This window comes from Cibotium barometz, chromosome 18 (assembly GCF_041138505.1).
Source record: "Cibotium barometz isolate CiBa-2024 chromosome 18, ASM4113850v1, whole genome shotgun sequence".
Classification (NCBI taxonomy): Eukaryota; Viridiplantae; Streptophyta; class Polypodiopsida; order Cyatheales; family Cibotiaceae; genus Cibotium; species Cibotium barometz.
The window spans coordinates 24,385,288-24,407,700 of NC_141063.1; the positions used below are offsets into that span (position 1 = coordinate 24,385,288).

The following is a 22,413-nucleotide window of genomic DNA, read 5'->3' on the forward strand; positions in this document are numbered from 1 at the left end:
GCAAGATTATCGACACCAAGTGGATGTATAAAGCTAAGTATATATTTTATGGCTCATTGAAAAAGTACAAGCCTCAAATCATCGCAAAAAGGGTTCTACACAAGTCAAGGGATTTAACTTCTTAGAGACATTTGACTAACCATAATTTACCAATCATGAATGGATATAAGCGTAGCTTTTTTTAATGGACATACTGGATGTATAGTACTAGCCTCGTATCATCGCAAAAGGGTTATGTAAAAGTTAAGGGGTTTAACTTCTATGGAGACGTTTTTCCCCATAGCTAGACTGGCCATAATATACTAATCATAAATGGATATAAGATTAACTTTTTTTAATAGACATCATCTCAAGGACATCTCAAGGAGGAGTATGTGGTGTAGGCACTAGAATTTCTGATCCTTCGTTCAAAAAATAATGTTTACAAACTTCTATATAAGCTTATACAGACCCCTCAAGATAAGTGTAGTACTAGGGGATTAACAATTATACATTATAAGCCATCCATCTTTCAAAAGGCCCATTAGATGCAAATTTATATGGGAAAATAAGTTATCATCATCCTTTATGTGGATGACCTTATATTGATGGGGAACCATGAAAAGAAGAGTTCACAGAGATGGAGATGTTGAGCCAAGGGTTTGAAATGATAGACCTTGGACTCATGCAATTTTGTTAGGGATTGAAGTGTGGAAAGATTTGGATTATATTTTTGTCTCCCCATAAAAGTAGTTGGGAAATCCTCTTGGTGGTAAATGAATGCTACAAATAATGTTACAACTAATGACAATTGCTTTCCACCCATGCACTCCTATGAGGGAGCATAGATGACTATCTATAAAAATAGTGAGATTTAGAGGAATGTATTCACTGTGAAAGAAGAAGGGTGCACAAAGTAGTGATAGATATCAAAATTAATAATAATTTGAATATGATGGAGGCTAGCTAATATATAGTGCTGTAAAGAGGTAGGGCAATCATATACTAGGCCGACCAAGTCAGCCATCCTATGTTAAGTCTAACTAGACCCAAATAACCACATCACATAATAGATTAAAAACAAACCATGCAACTCCAAATAGAGGTCATCTTTGCCAATTGTTTGGGCCTCGTAACCCAAGGATATTGTGTCCCAATATGATCTCCCTCGACCCTTAGTGTGGTTTGATATAAGTATATTATCTTGAACTTACATATAGCTTACTTAATATCATGACAAGCCTACCTCAGTTATCTTTCACCCTTTGGTCACATATGGCCTCACTTGAGTGTTCAAATTTGGCTTTGCTAGGTGTTTGTGTGCTACTCTATCACATAGTGGCTTCTCCTCATAAAGGGGCCCTTATAATATAGAGCTAGTCGATACTATCCACATTGTCAATCATGACAATGGTGGAGCATTGGTTTTCAACATCCCCCCTTAATGTTCACTCATAGGTGAACTACATCTCTTAAGTCGATGAAAAGTCTACTCTAGAAGATTTCTCCCAAGAGCCTTGGTGAAGATGTCTTTTATTAGATAAGAGACCATCTTAACCTCTCCATGATGGGCTCATCAATGAAAAGGCTGCTCTAGAAGATGACTCCCATGAGCCTTGGTGAAGATGTATTTTATTAGATAAGATACCATCTTAACCTCTCCATCCATGATGAGCTCATGCATGTATAGTAAATACGTTGAATCATGCTACTTGGGTATCCTTCTTACCTTTGTATGTGTTATACACATAAATTGAATCATAATGTTTGCTAGAAAGTCCATTTTTGGTATTTCAAAAATAAGTTGTGTTTTATCATTCAAGGATCATATACAGTAGCCAAGATGCTAGATGCCTTGTAGTATGATCAAGGAGAAAGCATTTCCTAATACCTTCTGGGTAAAGGAAGTTCACACGGCAGTTCTCAACATGAATTACACTAAAGAAATTAAGGGGCCAATAGTCTAGCAACAAACCTATAGTTGCTTATTTAACATGGTGGTTCTCAACATGAGTTACACTAAAGTAATTAAGGAGCCAATAGTCTAGCAAGAAACCTATAGTTGTCTATTTAAGGACTTTTGTAATTGAGTATTTTATGCATGTTTGAGACTCAAACAAGACCAAATGGGATCCCAATGCATCTTTCTAAGGTAAAATTTAAGCTAAAGAGTTACAAAATCTATGATATTAAGGTAAGAAAGATTTGGTTAGCCATGATGTGATCCATCAAGTGGAGAGGAAGTTCCTTTTACTTTATCCAATTGTTGTGAGGAGATCATTGCCTAGCAAACATGATCACCAGATGTAGACCCATAGGCTCCCTCTCCAAAGGTTAAAAAAGAAACATGCACCCACTTCATAGGAGGTAAAATCTAAAGGCTGAAGATGATAGACCTACTGAACCATAGGAGATGTTGGTCCCGATAGCTCAACTGACCATAATATACCAATCATGAATGGATATAAGATTAACTTTTTTTAAATGGGCATCATCTCAAGGACATCTCAAGGAGGGGTATATGGTGTAGGCACTAGGATTTATGATCCTTGGTTCGATAAATAATGTTTAGAAATTACTATATGAGCTTAAACAGTCCCCTTGAGATGAGTGTAGTATTAGGGGATTAACAATCATACATTATAAGCCATCGATCTTTCAAAAAACCATTAGATGCAAATTTATATATTTCTTTAAGGAGAGAAAATACGTTATCGTCATCCTTTATGTGGATGACCTTATATCCAAGAAAAGAAGAGTTTGCAGAGATGGAGATGTTGAGCCAAGAGTTTGAAATGATAGACCTTGGACGCATGTTAGGGATTGAAGTGTGGAAAGAGTTGGATTATATTTTTGTCTTCCCATAAAAGTAGTTGGGAAATCCTCTTGGTGGTAAATCAATGTTACAAATAATGTTAGAACTAATGAAAATTTCCTTCCACCCATGCACTCCTATTGAGGGAGCTTAGATGGCTATCTATAAAGATAATGAGATACAGAGGAATGTATGCAATGTGAAAGAAAAAGGGTGCATAGAGTAGTGATAGATATCAAAATTGATAATAATTTGAATATGATGGAATCTAGCTAATATATAATACTATAAAGGGGTGGGGAAATCATATGCTAGGCTACACATGTCAGCCCAACCAACCACGTCACCCGAACATGGTAATAATAGATTAAAAAACAAACCTATGATCTAGGTGCAACTTCTAATAGAGGTCAGTTGTTACGTTAGTTTTATGTAGCTAAAGGACTAAGTAAAGGCAATATATACTTTTCTTATAAAGCTACAACAATATTAAAAACAAGGGAATAATCTCTAAAGAAAGTACCGGATCCACCACCCCCACCATGAAGAATTGACACAAGCTAAAGCAGAGCAACACCAACAAAGGCAATACTGGGAGGTAACTAATTAAAGGAACTTGGATTCAATAAATCTTCCTTAAAATTATAGAATAAAGGTACTTAAAGTCCTACCTCTAAAAGTAACTAATTCAAGGAACTTGGATTCAATAAAGCTTACTTAAAATTATACAATAAAGGGACTTAAAGTTCTACATCTAAAACTAATTATCTCTAAAGATCATGTAAAAAGAAACATAAGGTAAAGCCTTCTCACTGTTGGAATTAGGGTTGCAGGAATGCACACACAACTTCAAGAAGATGAGGAAGCTTGAGCACAACACAGTAGTGTATTATGAGTGCCAAAAATGAAAGATAACAAGCCCTAGAAGATAATGGGCGTATATACAATGCACGGGGGAAAAAACCTCCTAGTGAGGGAAAAAGTGCCCCGGCGGTCCTAAGTGTGTTCACACACATCACTACTATAATATGGTAACAAATCCCCCCTGGAGTGATGCGGTGAACAAGAGCTAGCACTCATGTATAGGGAAGTGTCTAGCTATGTGGACGAATCCACAAAAGGGAGTAAGCCCAAAGCTTTGCGAAAAGCTTCGAACTTCTCACGAGGCAGAGCCTTTGTGAAAAGGTCTGCAAGGTTATCCCGTGTTGGCACATAAGCCAAACTGATCTCTCCTGCAGAGAGTCTCTCCCTGACATAATGGTAGTGCACCTCAATGTGCTTCGTACGAGCATGGAACACTGGGTTCCGCGCAACTGCCAATGCGCTCTGACTGTCAGTGAAGATGGTGGTGGCAGATGGCTGCCCAACACCCAAATCAGCCATAAGGCGTCTGAGCCACACACACTCAACCGTAGCTGTGAAAGCTGCCCTGTACTCAGCTTCACAACTAGAAGTGGCCACAGTAGGCTGCTTCTTGCTCAACCATGATATGCATGAGCTTCCAAGCATGAAGCAAAAACCACTCGTGGACACGCGTGTGTCATAACAACCAGCCCAGTCAGAATCTGAAAAAGCATGTAAATCTGGCGGCAATGATCCCCCCTTGGGATAAAACAACCCAAGATGCCGAGTACCACTCAAATAGCGAAAGATACGCTTCACTGCCTGCCAATGCTTAATGCCTGGGCTATGCATAAATCTGCTCACCTGTGAGACTGCAAACTGAATGTCTGGCCTCGTAATGCATACATAAATGAGGCAACCAACAGCTGTCTGATAGAGTGTGACATCAAAGTGATCTCCAGCATCATGAAGACTCAACTTCAAACCTGTCTCCATTGGAGTAGCAATAGGCTTGCAGTCTTCAAGGCCAAATCTCCGCAACAATGTTTCAATATACTTTGTCTGACACAAAGCAATACCTCCATCACACTGCTTAAATTGCACCCCCAAATAATGATGCAAATGCCCCAAATCTGACATCTCAAAAGAGGCATTCAAATCAGCCTTAAAATCAGCAATATGACTCTCATTTGGTCCTGTGAGCAGCATGTCATCGACATAGAGAGCAATGATTAGATGTACACCATCCACACGTTTAACATACAAAGTGCTTTCTGTTGGACTATTCTGAAACCCATGTGCAGTCAAATATGCATGTATTTTTTCATACCAAGCTCGTGGAGCTTGCTTTAAACCATATAAAGCCTTTTTTAACCTGCACACTTTGTTTTCCTACCCTCTTTGAACAAAACCACGAGGCTGCGATACATACACCTCCTCATGCAAATCTCCATTTAAGAACGCAGTCTTTATGTCCAGCTGATGTACATTCCAACCATTATGAGCTGCTAATGCACAGATGCTACGAACAGTGGTCATACGACATGTGGGAGCAAAAGTCTCGTCAAAATCAATGCCCTTCTCTTGAGCATAACCTTTTGCAACAAGCCTAGCCTTATGGCGATCCACTGTGCCATCAGGCTTACGCTTCAATTTGTATACCCACTTAGTGCCAATGGCCTTCTTGCCAGGGGGCAAGTCACATAAAGACCATGTATCATTCTTCATAATAGCATCGTATTCTGCTTGCATAGCAGCCAACCAATTTTCTGAACTTTGTGCCTCATCAAATGAAACAGGCTCACTTTCATCGCACATACTAGAAACAGCCAATGCATAACAATCTGACGCATAAGAGGCACCATGAGAGCCAGAACGAGTGCGACTAGTCAAAGGGGCATCCAACTTGCTGTCACGCAAAGTCTGCACCAGCCATCTAGGCATATTCCTAGAGCCCTCAATCTCTTGTCTCTCATCCTCAAGTGCATCATGCACATCTGCATCAGATATAGGCTGATCTGTGCCATCATTTAAAACCTGCATAGGCTGAAAAACTGCCTCATGAGGTATTGCACTTGACTGTGCACCACTGAAAAGAGGCAACAATGTATCATAGACATCACGTGAGCTGATATCTGTCTCCTTAGTACATGAAACCAAGGGCTGAACTGCATCTTCCACAAATACAACATCACGGCTAACCAAAATGCGCTTTGTCTGTGGATGATACAAACGATAGCCTTTGCTCTCAGCACTATATCCAACAAAAATACATTTGACAGCTTTGTCATCCAATTTTCTGCGATGTTGCACAGGCACTAATGCATATGCCAAGCAACCAAAAACACGTAAATGGCCAACAGATGGCTTGCGGCCATGCCAAGCCTCATATGGAGTGACAACCTGTAATGCTTTGGTGGGACACCTGTTTAGTACATAAGTGGCACACATGACAGCCTCAAGCCAAAAACCATGTGGTAGACTTTGACTCTTAACCATACATCTTGCCATTTCCATGAGAGACCTGTTTTTTCTCTCAGCCACACCATTTTGCTGTGGTGTATACGGCACTGTACATTGGTGTTTTATCCCACGCTCAGCCAGAAATGCATTAAATTCTGAAGACATATACTCCCCCCCTCGATCTGAACGGAGGGTGCCCATCTTACTTTCTGACACATTTTCAGCCATAACCAAAAACTGTTTGAAGCACAAAAACACTTCGGACTTTGCCTTCAAAGGATATACCCATGCATGCCTGGTAAAATCATCAATGAAAGTCACGAAGTAAAGGTAGTTTCCAAATGATGGAGTTTGCATGGGACCACAAACATCACTGTGAACAAGCTGTAATCTGCGTTCAGCTCTCACTGATCCATCTTTGGGAAAGGAGGCACGCTGCATTTTACCCAATATGCAGCCCTCACAAACATGCTTGACAGGTGCCTCAAGCTTAGGCAAAGAAGACACCATTTCAGATTTCTGCAGGCGCAGCAAACTTGCAAAATTCAGATGACCAAAACGTGCATGCCACAGTTTTGCATTTGAAATAGCCTGCGTATCCATAATAGCACATGCTGAATCCTCTACACATTTGCCATCCATATTGAGCTTATACAGCCCTCGACATAGTGAACCAGATGCTACAATGATGTCACCACAGGAGAGATCATGAACAGTACATCTGTCATCCACAAATTTTACAACCAAACCTGTTTTGGCAAATGCGGAGACTGACAGCAGATTCTTTTTGATCCCTGGCACATACAATGCATCAAAAAGTGTAAAGGTGTTGCCATTTGCAACATTCAGCACAATCTGTCCAACTCCTTTAACGGGATAAGAGGAGTTATTGGCACAAGTGACAGTATTCCCTGTGGGAGCAGACTCAAGGAAAGTGAATAAACTGCGCTGCGAGGTGATATGCTTAGTGGCACCACTGTCAAAGTACCATACATCTGAATCTACTGCAGACATACATGTGTCATGCAAAGATGGGTCATAACTGCACTGCGCATTGAATGCCCATTCTGTATCTAGCACAACATTAGCAGATTCATTGTTAGAAGGAGAGGCATCTGCAACAGCCATACCAGCCTCTTTCTTCTTAGCCTCTTTCGCAGCCAGCTTAGGACACGCTTTGATGACATGATCATTTCCCTTACAGTACTTGCAAAATGTCTTCTGTTTGTCACCCTTCTTCTCATCTTTGTCTTCCTTCTTTGGTTGCGCAGCATTTGCAGATTTCTGCTTACTAGAAGAAAAGCCAGCTTTACCTTTCCCGCTTCTCTGACCAGCAACGAAAGCTTGATCTGCGACACGCATAATATTCCTGTTTTGCCTTGACTGGTCTTCTTGCAGCAAAACAGAAACTAACTCCTCAAATGATAAGGCATTGGGATTGCCTTTCATCATCAAGCGAAGAGTGGAAGCAAAACCCTGATAAGAATCTGGTAGACCATTCAAAACAGTCTGCACAAGTGAACTGTCAGACAGGATTTCATCTGCAGAAATGAGCTGCTCTTTGAAATCCTTGATCTTTGTCAAAAAGCTATCCATAGAATCACCTTCGTTCATATGCTCACTCTCCAACTGTTTTCGGAGATAAGCAACACGAGCCTCATTTCTTGCCTGATACAATGTGGCAAGTACATCCCAAGCATCCTTAGAAGTCCTGCAGGAGCGAATATGTGGGATAATGGTACGTTTGACAGACAGCGCAATCAAGGCATGAGCCTGCGCATCTCTACCATCCCAACGAATCTGCTCTGCTGAAAGTGGTGGTTCTCGAACAGCTGCTACAGCACTTGTGCCTGCACCATCATCAACAGTACCTGTTTCTGATGTGTTTGCAGCATTCCCAGCCACAATAGGACGTGCATCAATACCCTGCACAATGTTCCATAATCCCTTTGCTACCAATACATGTCGCATCATATATGCCCACAATGGATAGTTGGTGCCATCCAACTTATCCTCAGCAGCCAACATGCGGAATACATCATTGTTGTCAGCCATGGCCAATGACTGTACTACTAGATGTAAATGCTGTCTGTAAGAGGTAAACCTGTATAAAATCGACCTGTGCTATGTAGCACAGCCCAAAACAGACGAATGGGCACCTGTCCTGCAGATTTTAATCCTGACAGAAAATCTGCACAGTAGGACGATTTTGCCTGCGCAGTACTTGGAATGCAAAAACGGAGGGCGAAATGACCTCAGATCAAAATTCTGAAACGACCTAGCCCTACGGGCTTTCCCACGGCATATACTAACTTGCAGACGCTCGTGAAACCTCGTCGCAATCGGAGGAGATGAAGCGGCAGGTGCCGGTGATGCTGCCCGGGAGGAGGAAGCCTGCTCTGATACCAATTGTTGGAATTAGGGTTGCAGGAATGCACACACAACTTCAAGAAGATGAGGAAGCTTGAGCACAACACAGTAGTGTATTACTCACCCTTTATAGATTCCTTCAAGATTTTATCTTAAGGAGGCCACAAAACAATCACAATCATGTGGTCAAAGATCCACTAAAGCACTTGGGATTTCTTTGGTTAAACCCACTTGTTTTGCTATGATTATCAAAAAAGTTTGTACATTTGGGACAAGATTCCAAGGCAAGAAAACATGTCACCCCATAAATATGTCACCCAAACTGTATAAAGATTAATTGAACCTCTTTTCTTATTGGTTTTTTTGGTGAGTTTAGTTGTAAGGTCTAATCTTCTTCATTTCTAGGTCATGGCCCTTATACAAATCTTACCTTACTAATCTCAAAAACAATTGAAACATAACTTTCTATCACCCATGTCTAGGCCAAGCACTTGCTTTATATTTGTTCCTTATATTATTATAAGAAAAAAATCTATTTTCTTTATATTTATTCCTTATATTATTATAAATTATCCTTTATACTTTATCAAAGCATGAATGTCTAAAATCACTCCTACAAGCTTTTAACATAGTGAGGTCATGCACTACTAAAAGCTTTCTTCTCAATAGAGGATCTTAGCCCCAATGCTTTTTATATTAACCCAACTTATACTAAATGAAAGGGCTTTAAAAAACTTTTAAATCAATGACAAAGTGGTCATTTTTATCCAAATTTATCTCCAAAAAACACTTTAAACTATCAAATAGAATAATAATCTTAAGGGAGCAAAGTTACTATCAAAGCAATCTCTTTTAAACCAAGTCAAAACTTAACAAAAATTAGTGAAAAAGTAAGAAAAATAGATCATGTATTTTTCCTTTAGTGTCTCTTTGAGCAAGGAAAGAAGGAGACAGTGGGAAGAAGATGAGGAGGGGGAGCAAGTTGATGAGGTGTTAAGTTAGCACCATATGAATGAGGTCATGGAAAAAGTTTTCACTTATCATACAACTATCATAAATTTCTTGGTTAGATACATAATTTTAAAGAAACAAAACTAGAGAGAGAGAGAGAGAGAGAGAGAGAGAGAGAGAGAGAGAGAGAGAGAGAGAGAGAATCACCATAACTCATGTTGAATTTGTGCACCTTAGGTTCCATGGTATTGCTATGCTATACTTGCTATTGTTGATGTGGAAGCAAACTATCTAGGTGAGACCGTACACAAATATGTTTAATGATTTAAGCATAAAAATTTATTTTAATTATTATTAAAGACTCCCTTTAATTTTATTGTATATATTATATTACATTTCAAAGCTTGAGGTTTTAGGTTCGTTACATACTAATATTTTCTAGATGTTTGCATAATCTAATCCTATAGGGGATAATGGGGTTTCTTAATAAAGTTTAGGAAGCCTTTTTTATCATTTCAAAATGTGGATATATTATCTTAAATCATTTGGTTTTCCTTTAAAAACCATTTCAAAATGTGGATATATTCTCTCAAATCATTTAGGTTGCCTTTAAAAATCATGGTTCACCATCTCAACTTTGCCTTACTATAAGATCCTACACAACCATCTCAAAAAACCTGCATCTACAAGGAGCCTACACAACCACCATCTCAACTTTGCCTACACAACCATCTCAAATTTAATTTATCATAAGAAATTAATATTTTTTTATATTTTAACACCACCATGATTAAATTAATCTTATAATTGAAGTGTAAACTTTACAATTCAATGTGCATAATAACAAAGATAGATAAGAATATCGTATTACAATAGATGGCAAAGTCCACACTCATGTGCAAGATCTTGTGAGAAAACAACTTTGATGGATGATCTGGGACTGCTCTAAGATGGAGGCTGTATATGCTAGTAGAAACTTTACAATTCAATGTGCACAATAACAAAGATAGATAAGGATATCGTCTTACAATAGATGGCAAAGTCCACGCTCATGTGCAAGATCTTGTGAGAAAACAACTTTGATGGATGATCTAGGACTGCTAAGATGGAGGTTGTATATGCTAGTAGAAGCTATGCAGTAAATCACTATGATAACTAATGAATTGTTAGAGAAGGGGCCAGTCATCTATCTATATAGGCCGGGTGACCATAATATGATCGTGTAGCTCTACACTCATAGACATTATCCCTAATGTAGGACCATTTAGGCTCAACTTGGGCCCCATAATGTTAGGATAGGGCATCTAAGTGTAAAGTATGCCTAGCCCACTATAGCATATGTAACATATGTTTGTCAATGTGCTAAATTAAATCTAAGTCGTTTCTAAACCATCTAGCCTTCTAGGCCACCATCATCCTCGTTGTGAATACGAGGATACTCAACCATGGCTACTCCTCATAATAGGGGTTGTGCAAATATTGGTGAGACTAGGCAATATACCATGAGGGTAAAGCATTGATATCCAACAAGCTTAAATTCTGATTTTACCTTCTTCTAAAATTGGTAATACTTATATATTCTTGTTTTAGCAAGCATAATTATTATTTTAAGAATTTTCTATTATGAAATATAGTTTAATCAATTAATTAGATATTTTTGAAATAGTTAAATTTTTAATATAAATAATTTTTCATAAAAAAGAGAATTAATATGAGAAAAAATAGATATTTATTAAAGAGATTTAATATTTTTTAATAAAGTAAAATTAGGGGGATTTTATGATTTTAAAGATTGAGATAAATAATTTACTTTTATTTATTTTTAAATATAAATTATATCTCACTCCCTATAAGTCTATGGTTACTGTCCCATAGGAGGCAAAAAATAGTAAATGTAGTGGGCAACATTTATATGACCCTATTATTTCTTTTTCCTTTCATGAACTTGTTTTGGATATTAATGTCTTCCCTTCATTTTGTAAGAAAAAATCAATAGCTAGATGATGTATGCATGATCCTCATTATGTACAAGCTTGTGTTGGATATCAATGCTTTCCCCTCATTTTGTAAGGTAAAAGCACTAGCTAGATGATGTATGTATGATCCCCATTATATGAAGAGTAGCCATGTTTAAGTATCCCATGAAATACCGGTATTCCCTTGAGATGGTAGCTAGGAGGTCAAATGGTCTAGAGACATCTTTGATAGATTTGTCACACTCCTAAATAGGCAGCATGATTGCATGAACCTTGAGATTTTAAACTTGATGATTTTGAGGCTTTTTAGTGTTAAAAATGTGATGCTATTAATTTCTAGTGTTAAACTTAATAATTTTGAGGGTTTTTAGTGTTAAATTTATGATGCTACTAATTTCTATTTTACTTTGTCTCAAGTTTAAAGAAAAGACCCATTCATAGAAATAGTTTATTTTTCATGTTAAATTCATGCAAGTAAAGCCCTCTATGCATTTATTATACCTTTATACATACCATCCTTTTGCTAAGTAGACCCTTTATTCATTACCTAGCATATTTAAACTTTTCCTTGTGCTTTTTTCACATGTCCACACCACTATTCTTAATGTAATCACAAGAAGAGCCTTGCGTTATTAAATTTAAGGAATCCTTTTGCTAAGTCTACCCTTTATTCATTACCTAGCATATTCAAACTTTTCCCTGTGCTTTTTTCACATGTCCACTATTCTTAATGTAATCACAAGAAGAGCCTTGCGTTATTAAATTATTTAAGGAATCCTCTTGGTTTATCTTTCACCATTTGAGTTCTTGGGTATTTAGGTAAGAAGACACAAATAAAGTGTAAATGGATTCAATTTGGCTCTAAAACACTACTATAAGATGCCTTTAATGTGATATGTTCTTATGTAACCTTACCGAGGAACTAAAAGGCCATACACAAAAACTCGACACACTTGAGTAAGTTGTGGCTACTAGTCCCCTTAATAAATTCATTGTTATAACTCATGGAATATATTGGTAACCATTCAATGAAACTTTTATGGAGTAACCATGTACATTAGCATTTTTTCCCAATTAAATTCATTGGAAACTCTTATAAAGTAACCATGTACATTTGCATATTTTTCTTTCTTAATAAAATTCATTGAAATCTTATGGAATATATGGGTAACCATGTACTTTATAAAACACTATCCTCTTTTTATTACACGCCCATATAGGTCGCCCATATAGGTATCCTAAGTTACTTTTCCCATCATTTTCATACACACCCATATAGGTATCCTAAGTTACTTTTCCAATCATTTTCATGCAAGCCCATATAGGTACCCTAAGTCACTTTTCCCATCATTTTTATCATATGATCTATAAAGTTCTATTCATTCTATTATATATAATGGTTGAGATTGTTTTTTTGCATAGAGTTCAATTCTTCCTATTTTTGTTGAATGATTATCTACATACACATGGAACCAACAACTGGCTAATTGTGTTTTGGATTTACCACTCTCATCTATTGGTAACCTAAGATTTTCTACAAATTTATTTAAAAGTATTCGTGAGTCTTAGCCAATTGTGTTTGATGTTACTACCATGAACCTAAAACTTATTTGAGATTTTTTGTGAGTCTTTACGCTTTTTTTACTATGCCACAAACTTTCTTCTAAGTTTTGAGTTGCATAAGGCTATTTCTTCCATCACTTAGAAATGCACACTTTGATGGCATAAATGTTCACATATCTACCCTTGGAGCCTAGATTTGTTTAAAAAAGTTATAACATTTTGCATCATAAAGATATGAATTAGACAATCAAATTAGAATTAGATATTCCAATAAAAGATAATTTCGTAATGTACATTCATGCCTAAAATGATAAAAACAAGTAATTTAGTCCACCAACACATGGTGATTTATTTTTATGCAAAGAACCACATTTTAAAACTAAAATAAACAAAACCAAATCATTTTCTATTGCTACATTCCACTTATAGTTGCATCCATAATTATACACATGGATAAATCTACACTTTGATCAAATTACACTAAGGAAATTATAAACCAAAAAAATAAGACACTTATAACAAGATGAGATTTCTTTATTAAACCTACTCCTTTAGAAGAATATACATGTTTATTAAACCTACTCCTTTAGAAGAATATACATGTTTATTAAACCTACTCCTTTGGTAGAATATACCTGCTTTTGTATTTAGTAGAATAAAACTATTGGTGGCTTTGTTATGTAGCTTATCTATGAAGCATATTATTTACAAATTAATAATTTCATTTCTTGAGACAATGGTTTATTATAATTTCTCTGATGAAAAAGTATTAAGTCATTTTGAGAGAGAGAGAGAGAGAGAGAGAGAGAGAGAGAGAGAGAGAGAGAGAGAGAGAGAGAGAGAGAGAGAGAGAGAGATTCTAATAGATAAAAAATGACATGAACAGCGGTAAAAGCATATCAATACACAACTATTACGAGTGTTCTTTTGTTGGATAGAGGATCATTGCTTTTTGTTTTGGCTTTGACTTGGATCATATTGAAGACAAAGTACAACGTTGGGCAAATTGGAGGCGTAATAGTATGCATGGGTGGAGTTGTGGTCTTGTTCTTATCAGACTCCCAACCTCCTAAGAAAAATGGTGAGTTCACTCCCACATTTTATTTTAAGTTATGAGTTATTTAAAACTTTCTATAAGAAATGTTTCTAATATAGTTAGGTATCTCATGCTATGTAAGCTATACTCTGAAATGAAAATTTTAGGCAAACGAAAATACCCAAAACCACTCATTTTCAGTAAGTTATGAAGACAAAAAAATAAAATGATGGTACATGTCATCACATATGAGAAAAAGGTTGAGAGACTTTAAGTAAGGCTTCTATACTTTTATGATCATATAAGAAATATACTCGCCTACCTATCTTTTTCATGTCATTTTGTTACATCTTATTTTTTACCTAGATAAAAACCCTTTCTACACAACATGGCAACTTTGTTCTTTAGAAAAATCAATGATAATGTTACATGTGGTTGGCATTAGTATCTATGGAATGTGGGGGTGTTAGGTTCAAACTATGTTCTTGTGTAAGTTCATAAATAGGGCTACCTTACATACTTATTTGCCTAGTGCCAAACAATTCATTTCTCTTGAATTATATTATTTCCTACTAGGGAAATACTCTCAACACAAAAGATATTGGTTGAGAAAAAAAAAACCACATGCCAAAAAATATGTAAAAACATAGTCTTCCATGGTCATCATTTAGGCGCTTTATCTTAAGAAAAAAAAATATGTAAATGCAATCAAAAAATTCTTCTTAGTCCATTGGCATGTACCTTTTGTCAACTAAAAAACATACTTTTTAATATACATCTCTTTAAAGATAAGGCTATTAGAACATTTGTATACTATTTTTAGTCATTCTAAAAACTATAAATTTACTAGGTATAAAAGATGTTTTTAAAACTTTTTAGCATTGGTATGCGCATACTAAGTAAAAAATTTGGATACAAAACTTTTAGCATAGATTTGTGCATGTTAAGCAAACATTTTAGGTATAAGTTTTTTTAACTTTTAGGATAGATATGTGCAAGTAAACATTCTAGGTACAAGAATTTTTAAAAGAACTTTTAGCATGGATATGTGCATGATGCTTTAACATTCTCAAAGAGTTTCATGAAGTTATAAGTTGATTTTTACCTTTTCTCTTCTTCAAAATGTAAAAATAAGCCTTAAGCAACTTTTGTGGCTCAATTCACTTTTCTAGCTCAATTATAAGACTAGTGTTGAGCTATACTACAGGCTAGAACCTAACAAGTTTAATTTCCATTTTTATTTATGTTAGAGTTGTTGGATATCAATGCTCCACCCTTATATTATATTGTCAATACATTGGCTAGCTCGTGTTTATATGGCCCCATTGTTTTGATATCAATGCACCACCCTTATATTATTTTGTTAATGCATTGGCTAGCTCATGTTTGTATAGCCCCACTGTTTGATGTCAATGCTGCACACTTTTATTTATGTTAGAGTTATTGGATCAATGCTCCACCCTCATATTATATTATCCAAGCATCGGCTAGCTCATGTTTGTATGGCCATTACGAGAAATAGCCATGTTGAGCAGCTTGGGCAATCAACATCATTGTATTTATGAGATAGTGGCCTAGGTGGGTAGATGGTTTAGATATAACCTGAATTGGATTTAGGCTACATGCTACACTAGATAGTTATCACATAATGGTCCACACATGGAGTAGAACACCCTGTCCTGAATGGGACCCAAGAGGAACCTAATGGTGGTTGTGGAAGGTGGGCAGGTTACATAGCAGTCTTTATGAGCCGAGTCTACACTATAGATAGTGACACTGACTATAACCACGGATCTCTACGACCACATCATAACTACCACCATGTATATATGCCTATATAAATACCAGCCCCTTCTCTACACAATTCATTAGTCATCAATGTGAGTTTACATAGCAGTCTTTATGGGCTGAGTCTACACTATAGATAATGACACTTACTATAACCACGGATCCATGCGACCACATCATAATTACCCCCATGTATATATGCCTATATAGATACCAACCCCTTCTCTACATAGTTCACCAGTCATCAATGTGAAATTACTCCCTAACTTCCATCTTAGCAACTTTGGATCAATGCGAAGCTATATTTTACAAGAGCACATGGGTGCGGGGGCTTTGCCATCTATTATATCACTTTTGTGCTGTGAAAATTCTACTCCTTGTGATTATTGTTCTCTTATACATACCACATGTTGTATCCTCTTACATGATCCTCTTAGATTGTAATTGAGATTTGAATTGGTATAAAACGTCTTGCTAGTTGTTGTATCTAATAGCCCCTTAGGAGAAATAGCATCTTTTGTTGCAAGGTTGCACCTACTACCACCATGCAATGCTAATGGAAAGCTTAACAACACCAATTATCCTCTTAAAGAAAGTTTAATATCAAGACTATTCTATCCTCTTTGAGCTTTAGGACACCATCATTAGTGTTTATGTTCACCCCCCACTCTTTGAGCTTTAGGACACCATCATTAGTGTTTATGTTCACCCCCCACTCCATCGACAAGGGATGCAGATGACAACCACGTATCACCTAATGTCAACCTTGCCTAAAATTAGAGATGAAGGAATGCAAATGCTCTCTGTGCCATTATCACTCTAGCAAAGCTAATAAGAGACCATCAAGCTGGATTTAGAATCTCAAAATTTACGGTATTGCTACCTAAAAATGATAGTAACATCTTTAAATGTTGGTGTCAGGCCAACTCCTCTCACATTTTATTACTTCAAAATAAGGAGATACAGATATAATGGTGGCAATCAAGATTTCTCCACTAACACAAAGAAGAACAGTAAGCATTCTAACTCTTCAAATGAGAAGAAAGTTTAAATGATTTTATTGTAAACAAGAAAGGGCACATAGCCAAAGAGTGTAGCAAAAAGTCGGTAGATGCCAAGAATAGCACTCTCAAAGACCAAGAAAGAATCCATCATGCTATAGAAATAAATCTATTCATTGCTATTCAAAGAAATGTGATGTGAGATAGCTAATGTGGCATGGCGACATGATGATTCTTTGATCATCAATACTAGACTTTGATGGTGGGTCTTGTAGGCATAACGAATTATAAGGATTGGTATTCCTTCCTAACACCATGGTAGATGGCATCATAGTGGTAGTGGGAAACAATACAAATTTCATAATCCAAGGTTCACTACATACTATTTCATGTCTAAAGAAAGTTGTGCAAATAATCTTTTAATGTTTTTTTATTTTAGATATGAATATTCATTCCTATCTCGGCCATCACAGACGTTCACTTTGACAAGAATAGGATAGTCATTCTTAATGGTGTGATGATAATGTCATTGCAAAGGACATTCATACAAAAAACTTGTACAAACTATCAATTGGCATTAGTAGTCCAAGATAATTTGGGTAACAACAAACTATGGCATGAGAGATATGGGCATCTCAAAATGTAGACTCTTTTAGAGATACCAAAAGGTAAGCTAGTGGAGCATTTGCCACCACCAATTTTTGACAGTCTGGATGTATGTGAAGGAGCTTATATATGATGGTTAAGCAACATCAAAACTCTTTTTTTAAGAGGCCAAGGCCCCTCTTCAACTCGTACATATGCTAATCTATGTGGAAAGTTGAGTACTCTTGCACTTGGAGGTTCTTCCCGTTTTTTCACATTGATGAATGATTATAAGATTTGGTTGTCTTTTCTTAAGAGAAGTTCTCAACCTTTTGGAAAGTTTAAGGAATGTCTAGCATTGGTTAAAACTAATATAGGAACTAAATTGAAGTAGTTCAGAATAGACTGAGGAGGAGAAGCCATGTTGATGAATTCTTAGGTTTTTGCAAGAAAAGAGGCATAAAGTAACTAATGCTCACAAACTCAACAGTAAAATGGTGTTGTAGAGCACATGCAACATGCTATTATGGGAGTAATTTTATTGCAAAAATCTTCCTAAATATTTTTGGGCTGAGGCAATCTTCATAGCTACATTGTACATTCTTAACAAGAATGTACATAGCTATGTACATTCTTAACAAGCATGTACGTAGCTATGTACATTCTTGACAAGCATGTACGTAGCTATGTACATTCTTGACAAGAATGTAACAAAGGTCCTCAAAGGGATGACTCCATTATTAAGTCTACTTAGGTAAGAAACCTAAGTAGGTCATCAAAGGGATAGCTCCATTATCAACCCTACTTAGGTAAGAAATCTTTAACGTTGGCACTTTTTTTAGGCATGAATGTTATGTACACATTTTTTAGATGCTACCAAATTAGAAGCCAAAAGATAGAAATGCATCTTCTTGGGTTACAACATAGAATCAAAGGAAGATGTGCTCTATGAACTCCTCAATTAAAGAAGATCATAGTCAACCATGATGAGGTATTCTAGGAACAACCATATTGGATGGAGGAGTTAGATCCTCTTCTTTATTGTGCAATAAGAAAATCAACAAGGCAACACAACCTTCACTTGCACCACAAACTTCCTCAAGGTAGCCCGTAGCATTTACCATGGACATGGATTTTGAAGATGAATAATTAGAGCATTTACCATGGAGATGGATTTTAAAGATGAAGAATTAGAGCATTTACCATGGAGATGGATCTTGAAGATGAAGAATCAAAGCATGTTGTGCCATAAAAGTATAAGCCCTTCCCCTAATAAGTGGTATACGTACCTTTTAGATGGAGTAGAACCTCCAACCACATCAAGGATGCACCTCAAGATGGTTGTAGATCTAGAAGGTTAGAAAAGCAAACTAGGGCTTGGGAGAATCTTGCAAACTATGCTCTCTTGTGAGAGGCTCATATCAAAGGTACTTAAGATTCAAGAGCCTACCACCTTTATTGTGAATCACAAGGCAATTTGAATGAGATGATAATAGCCATGCAAGTAGAATATGAATCTATCTTGAAAAACCACACTTAGGACCTTGTAGATCATCCTCATAGATGATGCAAGGTCATTAGCACTAAGTGGGTTTATAAGGCAAACTATAGATCTGATGGTACTTTGTAAAATAACAAGCATGTTTAGAAAAGTACAAGCATGTTTGGTGCTTTGAAAAACTACAAACATGTTTGGTGCTTGTACATTGGAAAACTACAAGCATATTTGGTCGCCAACGAAGTTTTAGGTTTTATACAGGTTGAAGGATTTGACTTTCAAGAAAATTTTGCTCCTATGCCAACAAGTACCATAATCATACCATCCTATGTAAGGGATAGCATGTTCTCCAAATAGATGTAAAATTTGTTTTCCTTAATGTGAACCACTCAAGGAGGAGATATATATGGAGCAGCCACCATCAAGGTTTGTGATTCTCAATCCAAAAGCAAAGTTTAGACATTATGAAAGGCACCTTATAGAGCATGTACGAAAAATATATGATCATTGTTCTCTATATAAAGCTGACCTCATATTGACAAGGGACTTGACACCAGAAAAACATCACATACATAGCGTGCTTACGTATAGAGTTTGAGATAATTGATCTTGGGTTTATGCATTATTATTTGGGCATTGAGGTCAGTACAAATAACTATTTTCCCCCTCAATAAAGGATCTTCAAGGCATTTTTTATGAAAGCAAGACAATGGAATCCCAATAGAGGAGGTTTATTTGTCCATCAAAGAGACTTTATACCATGTGGATGAGACCTCATACACGAAGTTGGCTGATAGTCTTGTGTAATACTAGACTAGCCACCATCAATTTTTACTATAAGTGTTTTGAGTAGATTCTCCAACAAGCCTTGGGAGAATCATTGGAAAAGTTTCTATGTAGATACACCCTAGTAATTCTCATGATGAGGAGTACAGAATCACCTATCCTTTGAGCATGATCCTTAAATACTTTTTTAACTCAGATTAGGTGGGTGATTTAAACACTAGGTGGTCAATAACAGGGAATTATTTTTCTCTTGGTTTAAGATGCGTTTCTTAGATCAACAAGAAACAACCCATTGTTGCACTGTCACTGACAAAGACTTAGTACAAAGCTATATGCTTTACATCATGTGAGGCATTGTAGCTGGGGGGGGACAGTTCTATATGATATGGGTATGGTGTAGAAGAAGCCTACAATGCTACAACAATGTGATACTTAAAGTTGCATTGCCATTGCTTGGAATCCTCGTGCTTGCACAAAATACATTAGTATCACTTTACGTGTGAGCTTATCATGTTCAGGGAATCAAGAGATTGAGATGGGTCTACTATATGATGATAGATAATTGTGTAGACATCTTCACCAAGGCTCTTCTTAGATGGAGTAAGATCTCAATAGATTGAAGTTCATCCTGAATATGGAGGGAGGGTGTGAATATCATTGCTCCACCCTTATATTATATAGTGTCTAAGCACCTGCTATCTCATGTTTGTATAGCCTCCATTATGAGGACTAGCTTTGGTGGTTGGGTGCCCAACATCCTTGTATTCATGATGCGAGATGATGTTTAAGCACCTTGGGTGCCCAACATCCTTGTATTCATGATGCGAGATGATGTTTAAGCACCTTGGGTGCCCAACATCCTTGTATTAATGAGAGATGGTGGCCTAGGAGGTGACATGGTTTAAAGATATCTTGGATTAGATTTGGCACACTACTAAAGAGGCTACATGCTACACTAGACCATTATCCCATAACGGTTCCATACATGGAGTAGATAGACCTTGTCCTGACATTGTCTTATAATTGGAAACAAACCAATCTTGTTTTTGAGGCTTATGATGCCCAAATAAATTTGAGGCATCCATTATAATAATTTTATCCCAATAATAACTATTAAGTGTTTTCCATTGGTAGTTTTTTAGAGTTTCATGTAGGATGATTTCATGTATAACAAAATATTTTTAGAGACATTATTGGGTCCACAACTTGGATTTAATGAACTTAATGTCGATTTTCTATGTCTCGTATCAAACTAGTCATTTCCACATTTTACATCCAACCATTAGTCCCTCACTTACCATTAGAATCTCTTTTTTTATTAAACAGGACTCTACAACCTTAGCTTGTCTACCTTGGGGTAGTATTGGGTCCATAACTTGAATTTAATGTACTTAATGTTCGTTTCCTCTTTCTCAAGTATCCCACCATTAGTCCATGACTTACCATTAGGATCACTTTTTTTAATTAAGAAAGACTCTACAACCATAGCTTGTCTATCTTGGGGCATTATTGGGTCCATAATCTTTAGGGGCATTATTATGTCTACAACTTGAATTTAATGTACTTCATGTCCATTTCCACTTTTGCATGTCATACTAATCATTTCCACCTTTCTTTCAACCTCAAAGTATTTTACATGGCACCACTAATCCCTCACTTACCATTAGGATCACTTTTTTACTAAGCATAACTCTACAACCCTAGCTTTTCTACCTTGCTAAGCCCTACCAACACCCTTTTGTCTCTCTTTTAAGAAATCCTCCCTTCTTAGCATTGTACTCCACACACCATAGCCCAAAAGAATTTCCATATATAGTCAAGTCCATCAAGAAAGCCTTAAAAGGCACCACCCCTCAAAATGGATGAAATATAAGATATAATGTCAAAAATGAAATTAAGAATTCGGACATCACCAACTGGAAGCCAACAAAACAAGGGAGTAAAGGTCCTTGATAGACCTAGGAAATGAGATTTTCTTGCAAACAATAAACATGGAATACTAGGTATTTTCAACAATTATAAAGTATTTGGATTCTCTTAGGTGATCCTTGTACATGAATCAAGCTATTAGGAAACTTGAGAATGGCAAGGAAAAAACTATGAGGGCATATATTTTTTACCCATGGTTTGTAACCTAGCCCCAATCCTATTTGAGATTTTCATTAATTCCACTTTCCAAAGTTTCACCTAAACCCAGTTTAAAAACACCATTATACCCATCGCATGAAACCAAAAAGCTAACGATTCATAGGTTCTCCCATGGTCAAAATATTGGAGAATAAGAAGTAGACACTTATATCAAAGAGGGATCTAATCTTCTAAAACAAGTCATAAAGTATCAGGGCTAAAGGTGTCTAGCACTCTATATGCATGAGATGCATAGACCTAGACACTGACTAAATGATGTAACAAAGAAGGAAACACAACCTTTGTGATACACCTCTCACATCTTTCCTCTAGTCAAGAGCATTGGAAATAGTCAAGCGTAAGACCCCATTGAAAAGGAGGAGATGTAAGTGTAGTAGCATTAGATATGGAACCATCCACATGGATTTTCTATCTTAAACTCTAGACACCTACTTGCTACCAATCAATGTCTTCTTATAATCTACTAAAAAGTGAACGTTCATCAAAAGTTATGTGAAGGATAAAATTTTATATATTTAATGAATTCAAGGTATGGGTAACTTAGGCTTGTTTCCTTGTTGGTATACTATTGAAAAACCAACCATATTTTAGAAATTTTAATATGGGTGGTA

The 22,413-nt window shown here is 36.6% G+C and overlaps 1 protein-coding gene across 4 annotated transcripts in view; it reads left to right on the top strand.

The window, feature by feature from the left end:
- The window catches only part of LOC147629102 (uncharacterized), a 36,806-nt gene that overhangs the window by 7,612 nt on the left and 6,781 nt on the right, over positions 1 to 22,413 (top strand). For 3 of the 4 annotated variants that reach the window (XR_015267891.1, XM_086812348.1, XM_086812349.1), the window contains 2 exons: positions 9,659 to 9,716; positions 13,847 to 14,041. Coding sequence is in view for 3 of the 4 variants with exons in the window: in XM_086812348.1 (XP_086668474.1) it covers positions 9,659 to 9,716; positions 13,847 to 14,041 (253 nt within the window). In the remaining variant the exon portion in view is untranslated. The remainder of the gene's footprint in view (positions 1 to 9,658; positions 9,717 to 13,846; positions 14,042 to 22,413) is intronic. The other variant, XM_086812350.1, reaches the window with a different exon arrangement.